This window comes from Oncorhynchus tshawytscha, linkage group LG05, assembly GCF_018296145.1.
Source record: "Oncorhynchus tshawytscha isolate Ot180627B linkage group LG05, Otsh_v2.0, whole genome shotgun sequence".
Classification (NCBI taxonomy): domain Eukaryota; kingdom Metazoa; phylum Chordata; class Actinopteri; order Salmoniformes; family Salmonidae; genus Oncorhynchus; species Oncorhynchus tshawytscha.
Genome location: NC_056433.1, coordinates 86634582 through 86658100, shown reverse-complemented (window position 1 = coordinate 86658100; position 23519 = coordinate 86634582). Strand labels below are relative to the sequence as shown.

The window sequence follows — 23519 nt, the reverse complement described above, 5'->3', positions numbered from 1 at the left end:
ACACTGCATCATGTCTACAAGACAGCTGTCTTAACACACTGCACCATGTCTACAAGACAGCCCTGTCTTAACACACTGCACCCTGTCTACAAGACAGCCCTGTCTTAACACACTGCACCATGTATACAAGACAGCCCTGTCTTAACACACTGCATCATGTTTACACATCAGCCTTAACACACTGCACCATGTCTACAAGACAGCCCTGTCTTAACACACTGCACCATGTCTACAAGACAGCCTTAACACACTGCACCATGTCTACAAGACAGCCCTGTCTTAACACACTGCACCATGTATACAAGACAGCCCTGTCTTAACACACTGCACCATGTCTACACACCAGCCTTAACACACTGCACCATGTATACAAGACAGCACTGTCTTAACACACTGCATCATGTCTACAAGACAGCTCTGTCTTAACACACTGCACCATGTCTACAAGACAGCCCTGTCTTAACACACTGCACCCTGTCTACAAGACAGCCCTGTCTTAACACACTGCACCATGTCTACAAGACAGCCCTGTCTTAACAAACTGCACCATGTATACAAGACAGCCCTGTCTTAACACACTGCATCATGTTTACACATCAGCCTTAACACACTGCACCATGTCTACAAGACAGCCCTGTCTTAACAAACTGCACCATGTCTACAAGACAGCCCTGTCTTAACACACTGCACCATGTCTACAAGACAGCCTTAACACACTGCACCATGTCTACAAGACAGCCCTGTCTTAACACACTGCACCATGTCTACAATACAGCCTTAACACACTGCACCATGTCTACAAGACAGCCCTGTCTCAACACACTGCACCATGTCTACAAGACAGCCTTAACACACTGCACCATGTCTACAAGACAGCCCTGTCTTAACACACTGCACCATGTCTACACACCAGCCTTAACACACTGCACCATGTCTACAAGACAGCCCTGTCTTAACACACTGCACCATGTCTACAAGACAGCCCTGTTTTAACACACTGCATCATGTCTACAAGACAGCCCTGTCTTAACACACTGCACCATGTCTACAAGACAGCCCTGTTTTAACACACTGCATCATGTCTACAAGACAGCCCTGTCTTAACACACTGCACCATGTCTACAAGACAGCCCTGTCTTAACACACTGCACCATGTATACAAGTCAGCCCTGTCTTAACACACTGCACCATGTCTACAAGACAGCCCTGTCTTAACACACTGCACCATGTCTACGCACCAGCCCTGTCTTAACACACTGCCCCATGTCTACAAGACAGCCCTGTCTTAACACACTGCACCATGTCTATAAGACAGCACTGTCTTAACACACTGCACCATGTCTACAAGACAGCCTTGTCTTAACACACTGCCCCATGTCTACAAGACAGCCCTGTCTTAACACACTGCACCATGTCTACAAGACAGCCCTGTCTTAACACACTGCACCATGTATACAAGACAGCCCTGTCTTAACACACTGCACCATGTCTACACACCAGCCTTAACACACTGCACCATGTATACAAGACAGCACTGTCTTAACACACTGCATCGTGTCTACAAGACAGCTCTGTCTTAACACACTGCACCATGTCTACAAGACAGCCCTGTCTTAACACACTGCACCCTGTCTACAAGACAGCCCTGTCTTAACACACTGCCCCATGTCTACAAGACAGCCCTGTCTTAACACACTGCACCATGTCTACAAGACAGCCCTGTCTTAACACACTGCACCCTGTCTACAAGACAGCCCTGTCTTAACACACTGCACCATGTCTACAAGACAGCCCTGTCTTAACAAACTGCACCATGTATACAAGACAGCCCTGTCTTAACACACTGCATCATGTTTACACATCAGCCTTAACACACTGCACCATGTCTACAAGACAGCCCTGTCTTAACACACTGCATCATGTATACAAGACAGCTCTGTCTTAACACACTGCACCATGTCTACAAGACAGCCCTGTCTTAACACACTGCACCATGTCTACAAAGTAGCATTTTGCTTTTATCAAAATCTCACATATGGTAGCTAGCTGCTCCAATCCCTGTCCTACAACCTTCTCTAATCCCTGTATTACAGCCTGATATAATCCCTGACCTATAGCCTGATCTAAACCCTGTTCGACAGCCTGCTCTAATCCCTGTCCTACAGCCTGATCTAATCCCTGTCCTACAGCCTCATCTAGTCCCTGTCCTACAGCCTGCTCTAATCCCTGTCCTATAGCCTGATCTAAACCCTGTTCTACAGCCTGCTCTAATCCCTGTCCTACAGCCTGATCTAGTCCCTGTCCTACAGCCTGCTCTAATCCCTGTCCTACAGCCTGATCAAATCCCTGTCCTACAGCCTGATCTAAACCCTGTCCTACAGCCTGATCTAATCCCTGTCCTACAGCCTTCTCTAATTTCTACAGCCTGATCTCTCATGTCCTACAGCCTGATCCCTGTCCTACAGCCGGAACTAATCCCAGTCCTACAGGCTGATCTAAACACTGCCCTACAGCCTTCTCTCATTTCTACAGCCTGATTTCTCATGTCCTACAGCCTGATCCCTGCCCTACAGCCTGATCTAACCCCTGTCCTACAGCCTGATCTAATCCCTGTCCTACAGCCTGATCTAATCCCTGTCCTATAGCCTGATCTAATCCCTGTCCTACAGCCTGATCTAATCCTGTCCTACAGCCTGATCTAATCCCTGTCCTACAGTCTTCTCTAATCCCTGTCCTACAGCCTGATCTAATCCCGGTCCTACAGCCTGATCTAATCCCTGTCCTACAGTCTTCTCTAATCCCTGTCCCATAGCTTTTATCTGCCGTTATGGCTGCCTTCCTTGAATGTTAATTGACTGATCCAGTCAGTCTAACTCAGGAAACTGCCTTGCACAGCACTTTATCTGCCTTCCCTAGATCAATTAGACACCGGTGAGCTTTCCAAATGGCACCCTATTCCCTATGTAGTGCACTACTTTCGACCAGGGTTTTGGTCAAAAGTAGTGCACTGTGTAAGTAATAGGGTTCTATTTGGGACTTAGCCTCTGGCTCTGAGATGTGAGCATGCCGGTGGGAATATCGGCTACAGCAGAAGCAGAGGTGTATCCTAACCTATCCTCCGCCAGCTCTGCCTGCCATGTTAACGACCCTGTAAAAGGTATTATTACCGCGTCTGGCTTAAAGGTGCTGACCATCACTGTGAAGTTGGGTTCTGTCCACGTCCCAAATAACACCTTATTCCCTTTATAGTGCTTTACTGTACCCATAGGCCTCTGGTCAAATGCAGTGCACTGTAAAGGGAATAGAGAGCCATTTGGTCTCGTGTGGCTCAGTTGGTAGAGCACGGCGCTTGCAACGCCAAGGTTATGGGTTCGATTCCCACAGGGGGACCAGTACGGAAAGATAGAAAAAAAATATGTATTCACTACTGTAAATCGCTCTGGATAAGTGCGTCTGATAAATTATTTAAATGTATATAAAATACAATTTAAAAAAAAATAGAGATGTAGGATTTGTTTGTGGTGGTTTAGCAAGGCTGTGACAGCGCCTCTACCTGGCAGTGGTGTCGTTGGACGGGATGCTGAGGGGACATCGAAAGGCAGTGAGACGGACTAACCCGAGGCAATACTACTCTACGTCTCATGTTTAATTAAATGTGGCTGAAGCATGAAACACACTAAGTAAAAAGCCTCGTCTCCGTCCATAAATAAGACCCCTGCGCTTCTGAACACAGCATGAAATCCAAGAGGCTCCTGGCTGCTACAGAAATCATGACTGAACGGAACGCCACACACACCTCTTATCTCCCAAGTCTGTTTTGTTGCCGACCAGCATGATAATGACATCACTCCCTCTCTCTGTTCTGACGTCGTCGATCCATTTGGACGTTTGCTGGAAGGAATTCACATCTGTGGAGGAATAGCAGAAGTAAAATAGTATTTCAAGTGGATTGAAATATCAGATATTGTTTAAACGTGCCTGTTGACAAAGAATGGTTGTGCATACACTGTATAACTTAAATATTCACTCATTTAATTTGCATATTATTCTCAGATATAAGATGATCAAAATGTTAAGACAATTTCTATGTGGGTTTGGTAATATTCCTATCAATCCATTCCTATTGACCTTGACACACCCCCATTCCCGTTCAGAACGCAGGACTGTGTGTTCCTGGGTTCAAAGGTTGTACCATATTAAAGGACCTTGACAAGAAACACCCACTGCTCGTTCGCTTCAAGGTGAAAACTTAAAAACAGCCTTCAGGGATTTAAATGTAACCTTTATTTAACTAGGCAAGTCAGTTAAGAACAATTTCTTATTTACAACGACGGCCTACAGGGGAACAGTGGGTTAACTGCCTTGTTCAAGGGCAGAACGGCAGATTTTTACCTCGTCAGCTCCGGGACTCGATCCAGCAACCTTTTGGTTACTGGTCTAAAGCTCGAACCACAAGGCTACCTGCCACCATGTTACGGAACCATGTTAGGGAGCCAGGAAGGGAGCCATGTTAGGGAGCCATGTAAGGGAGCCATGTTAGGGAGAAAAAAGTTCTTATCAATGAACCTACCAGGTACCTCCCCAAAGCCTTAAACACGGGCACCCTCATAGATATCATCCTAACCAACTTCCCCTCTAAATACACCTCTGCTGTCTTCAACCAAGATCTCAGCGATCACTGCCTCATTGCCTGCATCTGTAATGGGTCAGCGGTCAAACGACCTCCACTCATCACTGTAAAACGCTCCCTGAAACACTTCTGCGAGCAGGCCTTTCTAATCGACCTGGCCGGGGTATCCTGGAAGGATATTGATCTCATCCCGTCAGTAGAGGATGCCTGGATATTTTTTTTTAAATGCCTTCCTAACCATCTTAAATAAACATGCCCCATTCAAGAAATTTAGGACCAGGAACAGATATAGCCCTTGGTTCTCCCCAGACCTGACTGCCCTTAACCAACACAAAAACATCCTATGGCGTTCTGCATTAGCATCGAACAGCCCCGTGATATGCAGCTGTTCAGGGAAGCTAGAAACCATTATACACAGGCAGTTAGAAAAGCCAAGGCTAGCTTTTTCAAGCAGAAATTTGCTTCCTGCAACACTAACTCAAAAGGTTCTGGGACACTGTAAAGTCCATGGAGAATAAGAACACCTCCTCCCAGCTGCCCACTGCACTGAAGATAGGAAACACCGTCACCACTGATAAATCCACCATAATTGAGAATTTCAATAAGCATTTTTCTACGGCTGGCCATGCTTTCCACCTGGCTACTCCTACCCCGGTCAACAGCACTGCTGCACCCCCAACAGCAACTCGCCCAAGCCTTCCCCATTTCTCCTTCTCCCAAATCCATTCAGCTGATGTTCTGAAAGAGCTGCAAAATCTGGACCCCTACAAATCAGCCGGGCTAGACAATCTGGACCCTTTCTTTCTAAAATGATCTGCCGAAATTGTTGCCACCCCTATTACTAGCCTATTCAACCTCTCTTTCGTGTCGTCTGAGATTCCCAAAGATTGGAAAGCAGCTGCGGTCATCCCCCTCTTCAAAGGGGGGGACACTCTTGACCCAAACTGCTACAGACCTATATCTATCCTACCGTGCCTTTCTAAGGTCTTCGGAAGCCAAGTCAACAAACAGATTACCGACCATTTCGAATCTCACCATACCTTCTCTGCTATGCAATCTGGTTTCAGAGCTGGTCATGGGTGCACCTCAGCCATGCTCAAGGTCCTAAACGATATCTTAACCGCCATCGATAAGAAACATTACTGTGCAGCCGTATTCATTGATCTGGCCAAGGCTTTCGACTCTGTCAATCACCACATCCTCATCGGCAGACTCGACAGCCTTGGTTTCTCAAATGATTGACTCGCCTGGTTCACCAACTACTTCTCTGATAGAGTTCAGTGTGTCAAATCGGAGGGTCTGCTGTCCGGACCTCTGGCAGTCTCTATGGGGGTGCCACAGGGTTCAATTCTTGGACCGACTCTCTTCTCTGTATACATCAATGAGGTCGCTCTTGCTGCTGGTGAGTCTCTGATCCACCTCTACGCAGACGACACCATTCTGTATACTTCCGGCCCTTCTTTGGACACTGTGTTAACAACCCTCCAGGCAAGCTTCAATGCCATACAACTCTCCTTCCGTGGCCTCCAATTGCTCTTAAATACAAGTAAAACTAAATGCATGCTCTTCAACCGATCGCTACCTGCACCTACCCGCCTGTCCAACATCACTACTCTGGACGGCTCTGACTTAGAATACGTGGACAACTACAAATACTTAGGTGTCTGGTTAGACTGTAAACTCTCCTTCCAGACCCATATCAAACATCTCCAATCCAAAGTTAAATCTAGAATTGGCTTCCTATTTCGCAAGAAAGCATCCTTCACTCATGCTGCCAAACATACCCTTGTAAAACTGACCATCCTACCAATCCTCGACTTTGGCGATGTCATTTACAAAATAGCCTCCAATACCCTACTCAACAAATTGGATGCAGTCTATCACAGTGCAATCCGTTTTGTCACCAAAGCCCCATATACTACCCACCATTGCGACCTGTACGCTCTCGTTGGCTGGCCCTCGTTTCATACTCTTCGCCAAACCCACTGGCTCCATGTCATCTACAAGACCCTGCTAGGTAAAGTCCCCCTTTATCTCAGCTCGCTGGTCACCATAGCATCTCCCACCTGTAGCACACGCTCCAGCAGGTATATCTCTCTAGTCACCCCCAAAACCAATTCTTTCTTTGGCCGCCTCTCCTTCCAGTTCTCTGCTGCCAATGACTGGAACGAACTACAAAAATCTCTGAAACTGGAAACACTTATCTCCCTCACTAGCTTTAAGCACCAACTGTCAGAGCAGCTCACATATTACTGCACCTGTACATAGCCCACCTATAATTTAGCCCAAACAACTACCTCTTTCCCAACTGTATTTAATTTTAATTAATTTATTTATTTTGCTCCTTTGCACCCCATTATTTTTATTTCTACATTCTTCCATTGCAAAACTACCATTCCAGTGTTTTACTTGCTATATTGTATTTACTTTGCCACCATGGCCTTTTTTGCCTTTACCCCCCTTCTCACCTCATTTGCTCACATTGTATATAGACTTGTTTATACTGTATTATTGACTGTATGTTTGTTTTACTCCATGTGTAACTCTGTGTCGTTGTATCTGTCGAACTGCTTTGCTTTATCTTGGCCAGGTCGCAATTTTAAATGAGAACTTGTTCTCAACTGACCTACCTGGTTAAATAAAGGTAAAATAAATAAAAAATAAAAAGGGAGCCATGTTAGGGAACCATGTTAGGGAACCATGAAGGGAGCCATGTTAGGGAGCCATGTTAGGGAGCCATGTTAGGGAACCATGAAGGGAGCCATGTTAGGGAGCCATGTTAGGGAGCCATGAAGGGAGCTATGTTAGGGAGCCATGTTAGGGAGCCATGTTAGGGAGCCATGTTAAGGAGCCATGTTAGGGAGCCATGTTAGGGAACCATGAAGGGAGCCATGTTAGGGAGCCATGTTAGGGAGCCATGTTAGGGAGCCATGTTAGGGAACCATGAAGGGAGCCATGTTAGGGAGCCATGTTAGGGAGCCATGAAGGGAGCTATGTTAGGGAGCCATGTTAGGGAGCCATGTTAGGGAGCCATGTTAAGGAGCCATGTTAGGGAGCCATGTTAGGGAGCCATGTTAGGGAACCATGAAGGGAGCCATGTTAGGGGGAGCCATGTTAGGGAGCCATGTTAGGGAGCCATGAAGGGCCAGCCATGTTAGGGAGCCATGTTAGGGAGCCATGTTAGGGAGCCATGTTAGGGAGCCATGTTAGGGAGCCATGTTAAGGAGCCATGTTAGGGAGCCATGAAGGGAGCCATGAAGGGAGCCAAGAAGGGAGCCATGTTAGGGAGCCAGGAAGGGAGCCATGTTAGGGAGCCATGTTAGGGAGCCATGAAGGGAGCCATGTTAGGGAGCCATGTTAAGGAGCCATCTTAGGGAGCTATGAAGGGAACCATGTTAGGGAGTCATGTTAGGGAGCCATGAAGAGAGCCATGAAGGGAACCATGTTAGGGAGCCATGTTAGGGAGCCATGAAGGGAGCCATGAAAGGGAGCCATGTTAGGGAGCCATGTTAGGGAGCCATGTTAGGGAGCCATGTTAGGGAGCCATGTTAGGGAACCATGAAGGCAGCCATGTTAGGGAGCCATGTTAGGGAGCCATGAAGGGAGCTATGTTAGGGAGCCATGTTAGGGAGCCATGTTAGGGAGCCATGTTAAGGAGCCATGTTAGGGAGCCATGTTAGGGAGCCATGTTAGGGAACCATGAAGGGAGCCATGTTAGGGAGCCATGTTAGGGAGCCATGTTAGGGAGCCATGTTAGGGAACCATGAAGGGAGCCATGTTAGGGAGCCATGTTAGGGAGCCATGAAGGGAGCTATGTTAGGGAGCCATGTTAGGGAGCCATGTTAGGGAGCCATGTTAAGGAGCCATGTTAGGGAGCCATGTTAGGGAGCCATGTTAGGGAACCATGAAGGGAGCCATGTTAGGGAGCCATGTAGGGGAGCCATGTTAGGGAGCCATGTTAGGGAGCCATGAAGGGAGCCATGTTAGGGAGCCATGTTAGGGAGCCATGTTAGGGAGCCATGTTAGGGAGCCATGTTAAGGAGCCATGTTAGGGAGCCATGTTAGGGAGCCATGTTAGGGAGCCATGTTAGGGAGCCATGTTAAGGAGCCATGTTAGGGAGCCATGAAGGGAGCCATGAAGGGAGCCAAGAAGGGAGCCATATTAGGGAGCCAGGAAGGGAGCCATGTTAGGGAGCCATGTTAGGGAGCCATGAAGGGAGCCATGTTAGGGAGCCATGTTAAGGAGCCATCTTAGGGAGCTATGAAGGGAACCATGTTAGGGAGTCATGTTAGGGAGCCATGAAGAGAGCCATGAAGGGAACCATGTTAGGGAGCCATGTTAGGGAGCCATGAAGGGAGCCATGAAAGGGAGCCATGTTAGGGAGCCATGTTAGGGAGCCATATTAGGGAGCCATGAAGGGAGTGTGTGTGTGTGCGTGCGAGTGATCCCCACTCACTTGTAATATCATAAACCACCACAGCCACAGTAGAATCTCGTATGTAGGAGGGTATGAGGCTCCTGAAGCGCTCCTGTCCTGCCGTGTCCCACAGCTGCAACCTCACCTGGGGATCAGAGAGACACACCTGGGGATCAGAGAGACACCTGGGGATCAGAGAGACACCTGGGGATCAGAGAGACACACCTGGGGATGAGAGAGACACCTGGGGATCAGAGACACACCTGGGGATCAGAGACACACCTGGGGATCAGAGACACACCTGGGGATCAGAGACACGCCTGGGGATCAGAGACACAACTGGGGATCAGAGAGACGCCTGAGGATCAGAGAGACAACTGGGGATCAGAGAGACACTTGGGGATCAGAGAGAAATCTGGGGATCAGAGAGACGCCTGAGGATCAGAGAGACAACCGGGGATCAGAGAGACACCTGGGGATCAGAGAGACACACCGGGGGATCAGAGACACACCTGGGGATCAGAGACACACCTGGGGATCAGAGACACACCTGGGGATCAGAGAGACACACCTGGGGATCAGAGAGACACACCTGGGGATCGGAGAGACACACGAGGGATCAGCGAGACACACCTGGGGATCAGAGAGACACACCTGGGGATCAGAGAGACACACCTGGGGATCAGAGAGACACACCTGGGGATCAGAGAGACACACCTGGGGATCAGAGAGACACACCTGAGGATCAGAGAGACACACCTTGGGATCAGAGACACACACACCTGGGGATCAGAGACACACCTGGGGATCAGAGAGACACCTGGGGATCAGAGAAACACCTGGGGATCAGAGAGACACACCTGGGGATCAGAGAGACGCCTGGGGAACAGAGAGACGCCTGGGGATCAGAGAGACGCCTGGGGATCAGAGAGACACTTGGGGATCAGAGACACACCTGGGGATCAGAGAGACACACCTGGGGATCAGAAAGACACACCAGGGGATCAGAGAGACACACCGGGGGATCAGAAACACACCTGGGGATCAGAGAGGCCCCTGGAGATCAGAAAGGCACACCTGGGGATCAGAGAGACACAGCTGAACACTGTCAGATTACTCACCATGTCCACACTGGCGTATTGTACATCACTGGAACGCATATAGTGTACACACACACACACACAAAGTAGTACCAACACAAAGTATATTTACATAAACTCACGCCCCTGTATCCCCATTGACACCTTCTCAATGTCAGGGTATGTAAAATACGTGCCAAGATTCAGCACAGACAGACATACACACGTTACATTGAATACATTTACATTTCTTATACCGTGGAACATGACATCAATGTCAGGCCTACTTCAATTGATGTGTGTGTGTGTGTGAGGACCAATCACTGTATAACTTAAGGGTTTAGGACCCACAAACTGTGTCTGCATCCCAAACGGCATCCTATTCCCTATGTAGTGCACTACTGAGCCTTATGGGGAATAGGGTGCCATTTGGGACACCTAAACTCATCAACAAAAAAAGAAACGTCCCTTCTTCAGTTCCCTGTCTTTCAAAGATAATTTGTAAAAATCCAAATAACTTCACAGATCTTCATTGGAAAAGGGTTTAAACACTGTTTCTCATGCTTCAATGCTTCAATGAACCATAAACAAGTAATGAACATGCACCTGTGGAACGGTCGTTAAGACACTAACAGCTTACAGACGGTAGGCAATTAAGGTCACAGTTATGAAAACTTAGGACACTAAAGAGGCCTTTCTACTGACTCTGAAAAACACCAAAAGAAAGATGCCCAGGGTCCCTGCTGATCTGCGTGAATGTGCCTTAGGCATGCTGCAAGGAGGCATGAGGACTGCAGATGTGGCCAGGGCAATAAATTGAAATGTCCGTACCGTGAGATGCCTAAGACAGTGCTACAGAGAGACAGGACGGACAGCTGATCGTCGTCGCAGTGGCAGACCACGTGTAACAACACCTGCACAGGATTAGTACATTCGAACATCACACCTGTGGGACAGGTACAGGATGGCAACAACAACTGCCCGAGTTACACCAGGAACACACAATCCCTCCATCAGTGCTCAGACTGTCCACAATAGGCTGAGAGAGGCTGGACTGAGGGCTTGTAGGCCTGTTGTAAGGCAGGTCCTCACCAGACATCACCTGCAGCAACGTCGCCTATGGGCACAAAGTCAATGTCGTTGGACCAGACAGGACTGGCAAAAAGTGCTCTTCTCTGACGAGTCCCGGGTTTTGTCTGACCAGGGGTGATGGTCAGATTCACGTTTATTGTGGAAGGAATGAGCGTTACACCGAGGCCTGTACTCTGGAGCGGGATCGATTTGGAGGTGGAGGGTCCGTCATGGTCTGGGGCGGTGTGTCACAGCATCATCAGACTGACCTTGTTGTCATTGCAGGTAATCTCAACGCTGTGCGTTACAGGGAAGATATCCTCCTCCCTCATGTGGTACCCTTCCTGCAGGCTCATCCTGACATGACCCTCCAGCATGACAATGCCACCAGCCATACTGCTCATTCTGTGTGTGATTTCCTGCAAGACAGGAATGTCAGTGTTCTGCCATGGCCAGCGAAGAGCCCGGATCTCAATCCCATTGAGCACGTCTGGGACCTGTTGGATCGAGGGGTGAGGGCTAGGGCCATTCCCCCCAGAAATGTCTGGGAACTTGCAGGTGCCTTGGTGGAAGAGTGGAGTAACATCTCACAGCAAGAACTGGCAAATCTGGTGCAGTCCATGAGGAGGAGATACACTGCAGTACTTAATGCAGCTGGTGGCCACACCAAATACTGACTGTTACTTTTCATTTTGTCCACTTTGTTCAGGAACACATTATTCCATTTCTGTAAGTCACATGTCTGTGGAACTTGTTAAGTTTATGTCTAAGTTGTTGAATCTTGTTATGTTCATACAAATATTTACACATGTTAAATTTGCTGAAAATAGACACACCTGTATATCTAACACACCTGTATATCTAACACACCTGTATATCTAACACACCTGTATATCTAACATACCTGTATATCTAACACACCTGTATATCTAACACACCTGTATATCTAACACACCTGTAAATATAACACACCTGTATATCTAACACACCTGTATATCTAACACACCTATCTAACACACCTTTATATCTAACACACCTGTATATCTAACACACCTGTATATCTATCACCTATCTAACACACCTGTATATCTAACACACCTGTATATCTAGCACACCTGTATATCTAGCATACCTGTATATCTAACACACCTGTATATATCTATATCTAACACCTTTATATCTAACACACCTGTATATCTAACACACCTGTATATCTAACACACCTATCTAACACACCTGTATATCTAACACACCTGTATATCTAACACACCTGTATATCTAACACACACCTGTATATCTAACACACCTATCTATATCTAACACACCTGTATATCTAACACACCTGTATATCTAACACACCTGTATATCTAACACACCTGTATATCTAACACACCTGTATATCTAACACACCTGTATATCTAACACACCTGTATATCTAACACACCTGTATATCTAACACACCTGTATATCTAACACACCTGTATATCTAACACACCTGTATATCTAACACACCTGTATCTATCTAACACACCTGTATATCTAACACACCTGTATATCTAACACACCTATCTAACACACCTGTATATCTAAACACACCTGTATATCTAACACACCTGTATATCTAACATCACCTGTATATCTAACACACCTGTATATCTAACACACCTGTATATCTAACACACCTGTACACCTAACACACCTGTATATCTAACACACCTATCTAACACACCTGTATATCTAACACACCTGTATATCTAACACACCTGTATATCTAACACACCTGTATATCTAACACACCTAACACACCTGTATATCTAACACACCTGTATATCTAACACACCTGTATATCTAACACACCTGTATATCTAACACACCTGTATATCTAACACACCTGTAAATCTAACACACCTATCTAACACACCTATATCTAACACACCTGTATATCTAACACACCTGTATATCTAACACACCTATCTAACACACCTTTATATCTAACACACCTGTATATCTAACACACCTATCTAACACACCTGTATATATAACACACCTGTATATCTAACACACCTGTATATCTAACACACCTGTATATCTAACACACCTGTATATCTAACACACCTGTATATCTAACACACCTGTATATCTAACACACCTGTATATCTAACACACCTGTATATCTAACACACCTGTATATCTAACACACTGTATATCTGTATATCTAACACACCTGTATATCTAACACACCTGTATATCTAACACACCTGTATATCTAACACACCTGTATATCTCTATATCTAACACACCTGTATATCTAACACACCTATCTAACACACCTGTATATCTAACACACCTGTATATCTAACACACCTGTATATCTAACACACCTGTATATCTAACACACCTTTATATCTAACACACCTGTATATCTAACACACCTATCTAACACACCTTTATATCTAACACACCTGTATATCTAACACACCTATCTAACACACCTGTATATCTAACACACCTGTATATCTAACACACCTTTAAATCTAACACACCTGTATATCTAACACACCTGTATATCTAACACACCTTTAAATCTAACACACCTGTATATCTAACACACCTTTAAATCTAACACACCTGTATATCTAACACACCTGTATATCTAACACACCTGTATATCTAACACACCTGTATATCTGCATATATCTAACACACCTGTATATCTAACACACCTGTATATCTAACACACCTGTATATCTAACACACCTGTATATCTAACACACCTGTATATCTAACACACCTGTATATCTAACACACCTGTATATCTAACACACCTGTATATCTAACACACCTGTATATCTAACACACCTGTATATCTAACACACCTGTATATCTAACACACCTGTATATCTAACACACCTGTATATCTAACACACCTGTATATCTAACACACCTGTATATCTAACACACCTGTATATCTAACACACCTGTATATCTAACACCTGTATATCTAACACACCTGTATATCTAACACACCTGTATATCTAACACACCTGTATATCTAACACACCTGTATATCTAACACACCTGTATATCTAACACACCTGTATATCTAACACACCTGTATATCTAACACACCTGTATATCTAACACACCTGTATATCTAACATCACCTGTATATCTAACACACCTGTATATCTAACACACCTGTATATCTAACACACCTGTATATCTAACACACCTGTATATCTAACACACCTGTATATCTAACACACCTGTATATCTAACACACCTGTATATCTACCTGTATATCTAACACACCTGTATATCTAACACACCTGTATATCTAACACCTGTATATCTAACACACCTGTATATCTAACACACCTGTATATCTAACACATATCTAACACACCTGTATATCTAACACACCTGTATATCTAACACACCTGTATATCTAACACACCTGTATATCTAACACACCTGTATACCTCTAACACACCTGTATATCTAACACACCTGTATATCTAACACACCTGTATATCTAACACACCTGTATATCTAACACACCTGTATATCTAACACACCTGTATATCTAACACACCTGTATATCTAACACACCTGTATATCTAACACACCTGTATATCTAACACATATCTAACACACCTGTATATCTAACACACCTGTATATCTAACACACCTGTATATCTAACACACCTGTATATCTAACACACCTGTATATCTAACACACCTGTATATCTAACACACCTGTATATCTAACACACCTGTATATCTAACACACCTGTATATCTAACACACCTGTATATCTAACACACCTGTATATCTAACACACCTGTATATCTAACACACCTGTATATCTAACACACCTGTATATCTAACACACCTGTATATCTAACACACCTGTATATCTAACACACCTGTATATCTAACACACCTGTATATCTAACACACCTGTATATCTAACACACCTGTATATCTAACACACCTGTATATCTAACACACCTGTATATCTAACACACCTGTATATCTAACACACCTGTATATCTAACACACCTGTATATCTAACACACCTGTATATATCTAACACACCTGTATATCTAACACACCTGTATATCTAACACACCTGTATATCTAACACACCTGTATATCTAACACACCTGTATATCTAACACACCTGTATATCTAACACACCTGTATATCTAACACACCTGTATCTAACACACCTGTATATCTAACACACCTGTATATCTAACACACCTGTATATCTAACACACCTGTATATCTAACACACCTTTATATCTAACACACCTGTATATCTAACACACCTGTATATCTACCTGTATACTCTAACACACACATATCTAACACACCTGTATATCTAACACACCTGTATATCTAACACACCTATCTAACACACCTGTATATCTAACACACCTGTATATCTAACACACCTGTATATCTAACACACCTATCTAACACACCTATCTATCTAATACCTGTATATCTAACACACCTGTATATCACACCTGTATATCTAACACACCTGTATATCTAACACACCTGTATATCTAACATATATCTAACACACCTGTAAATCTACACACCTGTATATCTAACACACCTGTATATCTAACACACCTGTATATCTAACACACCTGTATATCTAACACACCTGTATATCTAACACACCTGTATATCTAACATACCTGTATATCTATATCTAACACACCTGTATATCTAACATACCTGTATATCTAACACACCTGTATATCTAACACACCTGTATATCTAACACACCTGTATATCTAACACACCTGTATATCTAACACACCTGTATATCTAACACACCTGTATATCTAACATACCTGTATATCTAACACACCTGTATATCTAACACACCTGTAAATCTAACATACCTGTATATCTAACACACCTATCACACCTGTATATCTAACACACCTGTATATCTAACACACCTGTATATCTAACACACCTGTATATCTAACACTGTATATCTAGCATACCTGTATATCTACACACCTGTATATCTAACATACCTGTATATCTAACATACCTGTATATCTAACACACCTGTATATCTAACATACCTGTATATCTAGCATACCTGTATATCTAACACACCTGTATATCTAACACACCTGTATATCTAACACACCTGTATATCTAACACACCTGTAATATCTAACATACCTGTATATCTAACATACCTGTATATCTAACACACCTGTAAATCTAACATACCTGTATATCTAACACACCTGTATATCTAACATACCTGTATATCTAACACACCTGTATATCTAACACACCTGTAAATCTAACATACCTGTATATCTAACATACCTGTATATCTAACACACCTGTATATCTAACACACCTGTATATCTAGCATACCTGTATATCTAACACACCTGTATATCTAACACACCTGTATATCTAACATACCTAATATCTAACATACCTGTATATCTAACATACCTGTATATCTAACATACCTGTATATCTAACACACCTGTATATCTAACACACCTGTATATCTAACACACCTGTATATCTAACACACCTGTATATCTAACACACCTGTATATCTAACACACCTGTATATCTACACCTGTATATCTAACACACCTGTATATCTAACACACCTATATCTAACATATCTAACACACCTGTATATCTAACACACCTGTATATCTAACACACCTGTATATCTAACATACCTGTATATCTAACACACCTGTATATCTAACACACCTGTAAATCTAACACACCTGTATATCTAACACACCTGTATATCTAACACACCTGTATATCTAACACACCTGTATATCTAACATACCTGTATATCTAACACACCTGTATATCTAACACACCTGTATATCTAACACACCTGTATATCTAACACACCTGTATATCTAACATACCTGTATATCTAACACACCTGTAAATCTAACACACCTGTATATCTAACACACCTGTATATCTAACACACCTGTATATCTAACACACCTGTATATCTAACACACCTGTATATCTAACACACCTGTATATCTAACACACCTGTATATCTAACACACCTGTATATCTAACACACCTGTATATCTAACACACCTGTATATCTAACACACCTGTATATCTAACACACCTGTATATCTAACACACCTGTATATCTAACACACCTGTATATCTAACACACCTGTATATCTAACACACCTGTATATCTAACACACCTGTATATCTAACAACATCACCTGTATATCTAACACACCTGTATATCTAACACACCTGTATATCTAACACACCTGTAAATCTAACACACCTGTATATATAACACACCTTTAAATCTAACACACCTGTATATCAATCACACCTGTATATCTAACACACCTGTATATCTAACACACCTGTAAATCTAACACACGTGTATATCTAACACACCTGTATATCTAACACACCTGTATATCTAACACACCTGTATATCTAACACACCTGTATATCTAGCACACCTGTAAATATAACACACCTTTAAATCTAACACACCTATCTAACACACCTGTAAATATAACACACCTTTAAATCTAACACACCTATCTAACACACCTGTAAATATAACACACCTGTATATATAACACACCTTTATATCTAACACACCTGTATATCTAACACACCTGTAAATATAACACACCTGTATATCTAACACACCTGTATATCTAACACACCTGTATATCTAACACACCTGTATATCTAACACACCTTATATCTAACACACCTGTATATCTAATAAATATAACACACCTGTATATCTAACACACCTGTATATAACACACCTGTATATCTAACACACCTGTATATCTAGCATACCTGTATATCTAACACACCTATCTAACACACCTGTAAATCTAACACACCTGTATCTAACACACCACCTGTATATCTAACACACCTGTATATCTAACACACCTGTATATCTAACACACCTGTATATCTAGCATACCTGTATATCTAACACACCTATCTAACACACCTGTAAATCTAACACACCTGTATATCTAACACACCTGTATATCTAACACATATCTAACACACCTGTATATCTAACACACCTGTATATCTAACACACCTGTATATCTAATCTAACACCTGTATATCTAACACACCTGTATATCTAACACACCTGTATATCTAACATACCTGTATATCTAACATACCTGTATATCTAACACACCTGTAAATCTAGCATACCTGTATATCTAACACACCTGTATATCTAACACACCTGTATATCTAACACACCTGTATATCTAACACACCTGTATATCTAACACACCTGTATATCTAACACACCTGTATATCTAGCACACCTGTATATCTAACACACCTGTATATCTAACACATCTAATCTAACACCTGTATATCTAACATACCTGTATATCTAACATACCTGTATATCTAGCATACCTGTATATCTAACACACCTGTATATCTAACACACCTGTATATCTAATCACACCTGTATATCTAACACACCTGTATATCTAACACACCTGTATATCTAACATACCTGTATATCTAGCATACCTGTATATCTAACACACCTGTAAATCTAGCATACCTGTATATCTAGCATACCTGTATATCTAACACACCTGTATATCTAACACACCTGTATATCTAACACACCTGTATATCTAGCATACCTGTATATCTAGCATACCTGTATATCTAACACACCTGTATATCTAACACACCTGTATATCTAACATACCTGTATATCTAACATACCTGTATATCTAACACACCTGTATATCTAACACACCTGTATATCTAACACACCTGTATATCTAACATACCTGTATATCTAACACACCTGTATATCTAACACACCTGTATATCTAACACACCTGTATATCTAACACACCTGTATATCTAACACACCTGTATATCTAACACACCTGTATATCTAGCACACCTGTATAAATCTAATCACACCTTTATATCTAACACACCTGTATATCTAACACACCTGTATATCTAACACACCTGTATATCTAACATACCTGTATATCTAACATACCTGTATATCTAACACACCTGTACCTGTATATCTAACACACCTGTATATCTAACACACCTGTATATCTAACACACCTGTATATCTAACACACCTGTATATCTAACACCTGTATATCACCTGTATATCTAACACACCTGTATATCTAACACACCTGTATATCTAACACACCTGTATATCTAACACACCTGTATATCTAACACACCTGTATATCTAACACACCTGTATATCTAACACACCTGTATATCTAACATACCTGTATATCTAACACACCTGTATATCTAACACACCTGTATATCTAACATACCTGTATATCTAACATACCTGTATATCTAACACACCTGTAAATCTAACACACCTGTATATCTAACACACCTGTATATCTAACACACCTGTATATCTAACATACCTGTATATCTAACATACCTGTATATCTAACACACCTGTATATCTAACACACCTGTATATATAACACACCTGTATATCTAACACACCTGTATATCTAACATACCTGTATATCTAACACACCTGTAAATCTAACACACCTGTATATCTAACACACCTGTATATCTAGCATACCTGTATATCTAACACACCTGTAAATATCTAACATACCTGTATATATATCTAACACACCTGTATATCTAACACACCTGTATATCTAACACACCTGTATATCTAACATACCTGTATATCTAACATACCTGTATATCTAACATACCTGTATATCTAACACACCTGTATATCTAACACACCTGTATATCTAACACACCTGTATATCTAACACACCTGTATATCTAACATACCTGTATATCTAACATACCTGTATATCTAACACACCTGTATATCTAACACACCTGTATATCTAACACACCTGTATATCTAACACACCTGTATATCTAACACACCTGTATATCTAACACACCTGTATATCTAACACACCTGTATATCTAGCATACCTGTATATCTAACACACCTGTATATCTAGCACACCTGTAAATCTAACACACCTGTATATCTAACACACCTGTATATCTAACACACCTGTATATCTAACACACCTGTATATCTAACACACCTGTATATCTATATCTAACACACCTGTAAATCTAACACACCTGTATATCTAACACACCTGTATATCTAACACACCTGTATATCTAACACACCTGTATATCTAACACACCTGTATATCTAACACACCTGTATATCTATATCTAACACACCTTATATCTAACACACCTGTATATCTAACACACCTGTATATCTAACACACCTGTATATCTAACACACCTGTATATCTAGCACACCTGTAAATATAACACACCTTTAAATCTAACACACCTGTATATCAATCACACCTGTATATCTAACACACCTGTAAATATAACACACCTTTAAATATAACACACCTGTATATCTAACACACACCTGTAAATATAACACACCTGTATATCTAACACCCTTATATCTAACACACCTGTATATCTAACACACCTGTAAATCTAACACACCTGTATATCTAACACACCTGTATATCTAACACACCTGTAAATATAACACACACACCTATCTAACACACCTTTATATCTAACACACCTGTATGTATAACACACCTTTATATCTAACACACCTGTATATCTAACACACCTATCTAACACACCTGTATATCTAACACACCTGTATATCTAACACACCTGTATATCTAACACACCTATCTAACACACCTGTAAATCTAACACACCTGTATATCTAACACACCTGTATATCTAGCATACCTGTATATCTAACACACCTGTAAATCTAACACACCTGTATATCTAACACACCTGTATATCTAACACACCTGTATATCTAACACACCTGTATCTAACACACCTGTATATCTAGCACACCTGTAAATCTAACACACCTGTATATCTAACACACCTGTATATCTAACACACCTGTATATCTAACACACCTGTATATCTAACACACCTGTATATCTAACACACCTGTATATCTAACACACCTGTATATCTAACACACCTGTATATCTAACACACCTGTATATCTAACACACCTGTATATCTAACACACCTGTATATCTAACACACCTGTATATCTAACATACCTGTATATCTAACATACCTGTATATCTAACACACCTGTAAATCTAGCATACCTGTATATCTAGCATACCTGTATATCTAACACACCTGTATATCTAACACACCTGTATATCTAACACACCTGTATATCTAGCATACCTGTATATCTAGCATACCTATCTATATCTAACACACCTGTAAATCTAACACACCTGTATATCTAACATACCTGTATATCTAACATACCTGTATATCTAGCATACCTGTATATCTAACACACCTGTATATCTAACACACCTGTATATCTAACACACCTGTATATCTAACACACCTGTATATCTAACACACCTGTATATCTAACATACCTGTATATCTAGCATACCTGTATATCTAACACACCTGTAAATCTAGCATACCTGTATATCTAGCATACCTGTATATCTAACACACCTGTATATCTAACACACCTGTATATCTAACACACCTGTATATCTAGCATACCTGTATATCTAACACACCTGTATATCTAACACACCTGTATATCTAACACACCTGTATATCTAACATACCTGTATATCTAACATACCTGTATATCTAACACACCTGTAAATCTAGCATACATGTATATCTAACACACCTGTATATCTAGCATACCTGTATATCTAACACACCTGTATATCTAGCACACCTGTAAATCTAACACACCTGTATATCTAACACACCTGTATATCTAACACACCTGTATATCTAACACACCTGTATATCTAGCACACCTGTAAATCTAACACACCTTTATATCTAACACACCTGTATATCTAACACACCTGTATATCTAACACACCTGTATATCTAACATACCTGTATATCTAACATACCTGTATATCTAACACACCTGTAAATCTAACACACCTGTATATCTAACACACCTGTATATCTAACACACATGTAAATCTAACACACCTGTAAATCTAACACACCTGTATATCTAACACACCTGTATATCTAACACACCTGTATATCTAACACACCTGTATATCTAACACACCTGTAAATCTAACACACCTTTAAATATAACACACCTTTAAATCTAACACACCTGTATATCTAACACACCTGTATATCTAGCACACCTGTAAATATAACACACCTTTAAATCTAACACACCTGTATATCAATCACACCTGTATATCTAACACACCTGTAAATATAACACACCTTTAAATATAACACACCTGTATATCTAACACACCTGTAAATATAACACACCTGTATGTATAACACGCCTTTATATCTAACACACCTGTATATCTAACACACCTGTATATCTAACATACCTGTATATCTAACACACCTGTATATCTAACACACCTGTAAATCTAACACACCTGTAAATCTAACACACCTGTATATCTAACACACCTGTATATCTAACATACCTGTATATCTAACACACCTGTAAATCTAACACACCTTTATATCTAACACACCTGTAAATCTAACACACCTTTAAATACAACACACCTTTAAATCTAACACACCTGTATATCTAACACACCTGTAAATCTAACACACCTGTAAATCTAACACACCTGTATATCTAACACACCTGTATATCTAGCACACCTGTAAATATAACACACCTTTAAATCTAACACACCTGTATATCTAACACACCTGTATATCTAGCACACCTGTAAATATAACACACCTTTAAATCTAACACACCTGTATATCAATCACACCTGTATATCTAACACACCTGTATATCAATCACACCTGTATATCTAACACACCTGTATATCTAACACACCTGTATATCAATCACACCTGTATATCTAACACACCTGTATATCAATCACACCTGTATATCTAACACACCTGTATATCAATCACACCTGTATATCTAACACACCTGTATATCTAACACACCTGTATATCAATCACACCTGTATATCAATCACACCTGTATATCTAACACACCTGTATATCAATATCATATCAATCACCTGTATATCAATCACACCTGTATATCAATCACACCTGTATATCAATCACACCTGTATATCAATCACACCTGTATATCAATCACACCTGTATATCAATCACACCTGTATATCAATCACA

The 23519-nt window shown here is 41.4% G+C and overlaps 1 protein-coding gene across 1 annotated transcript in view; it reads right to left on the bottom strand.

Annotated features, from left to right (window-relative positions):
* Positions 1-23519, bottom strand: part of LOC121846564 (ras-related protein Rab-6B) — a 205315-nt gene that overhangs the window by 95435 nt on the left and 86361 nt on the right. The window contains exons 4-5 of the mRNA XM_042322612.1: positions 9088-9193; positions 3797-3908 (exon numbers count right to left, since the gene is read on the bottom strand). Coding sequence (XP_042178546.1) covers positions 3797-3908; positions 9088-9193 — 218 coding nt within the window. The remainder of the gene's footprint in view (positions 1-3796; positions 3909-9087; positions 9194-23519) is intronic.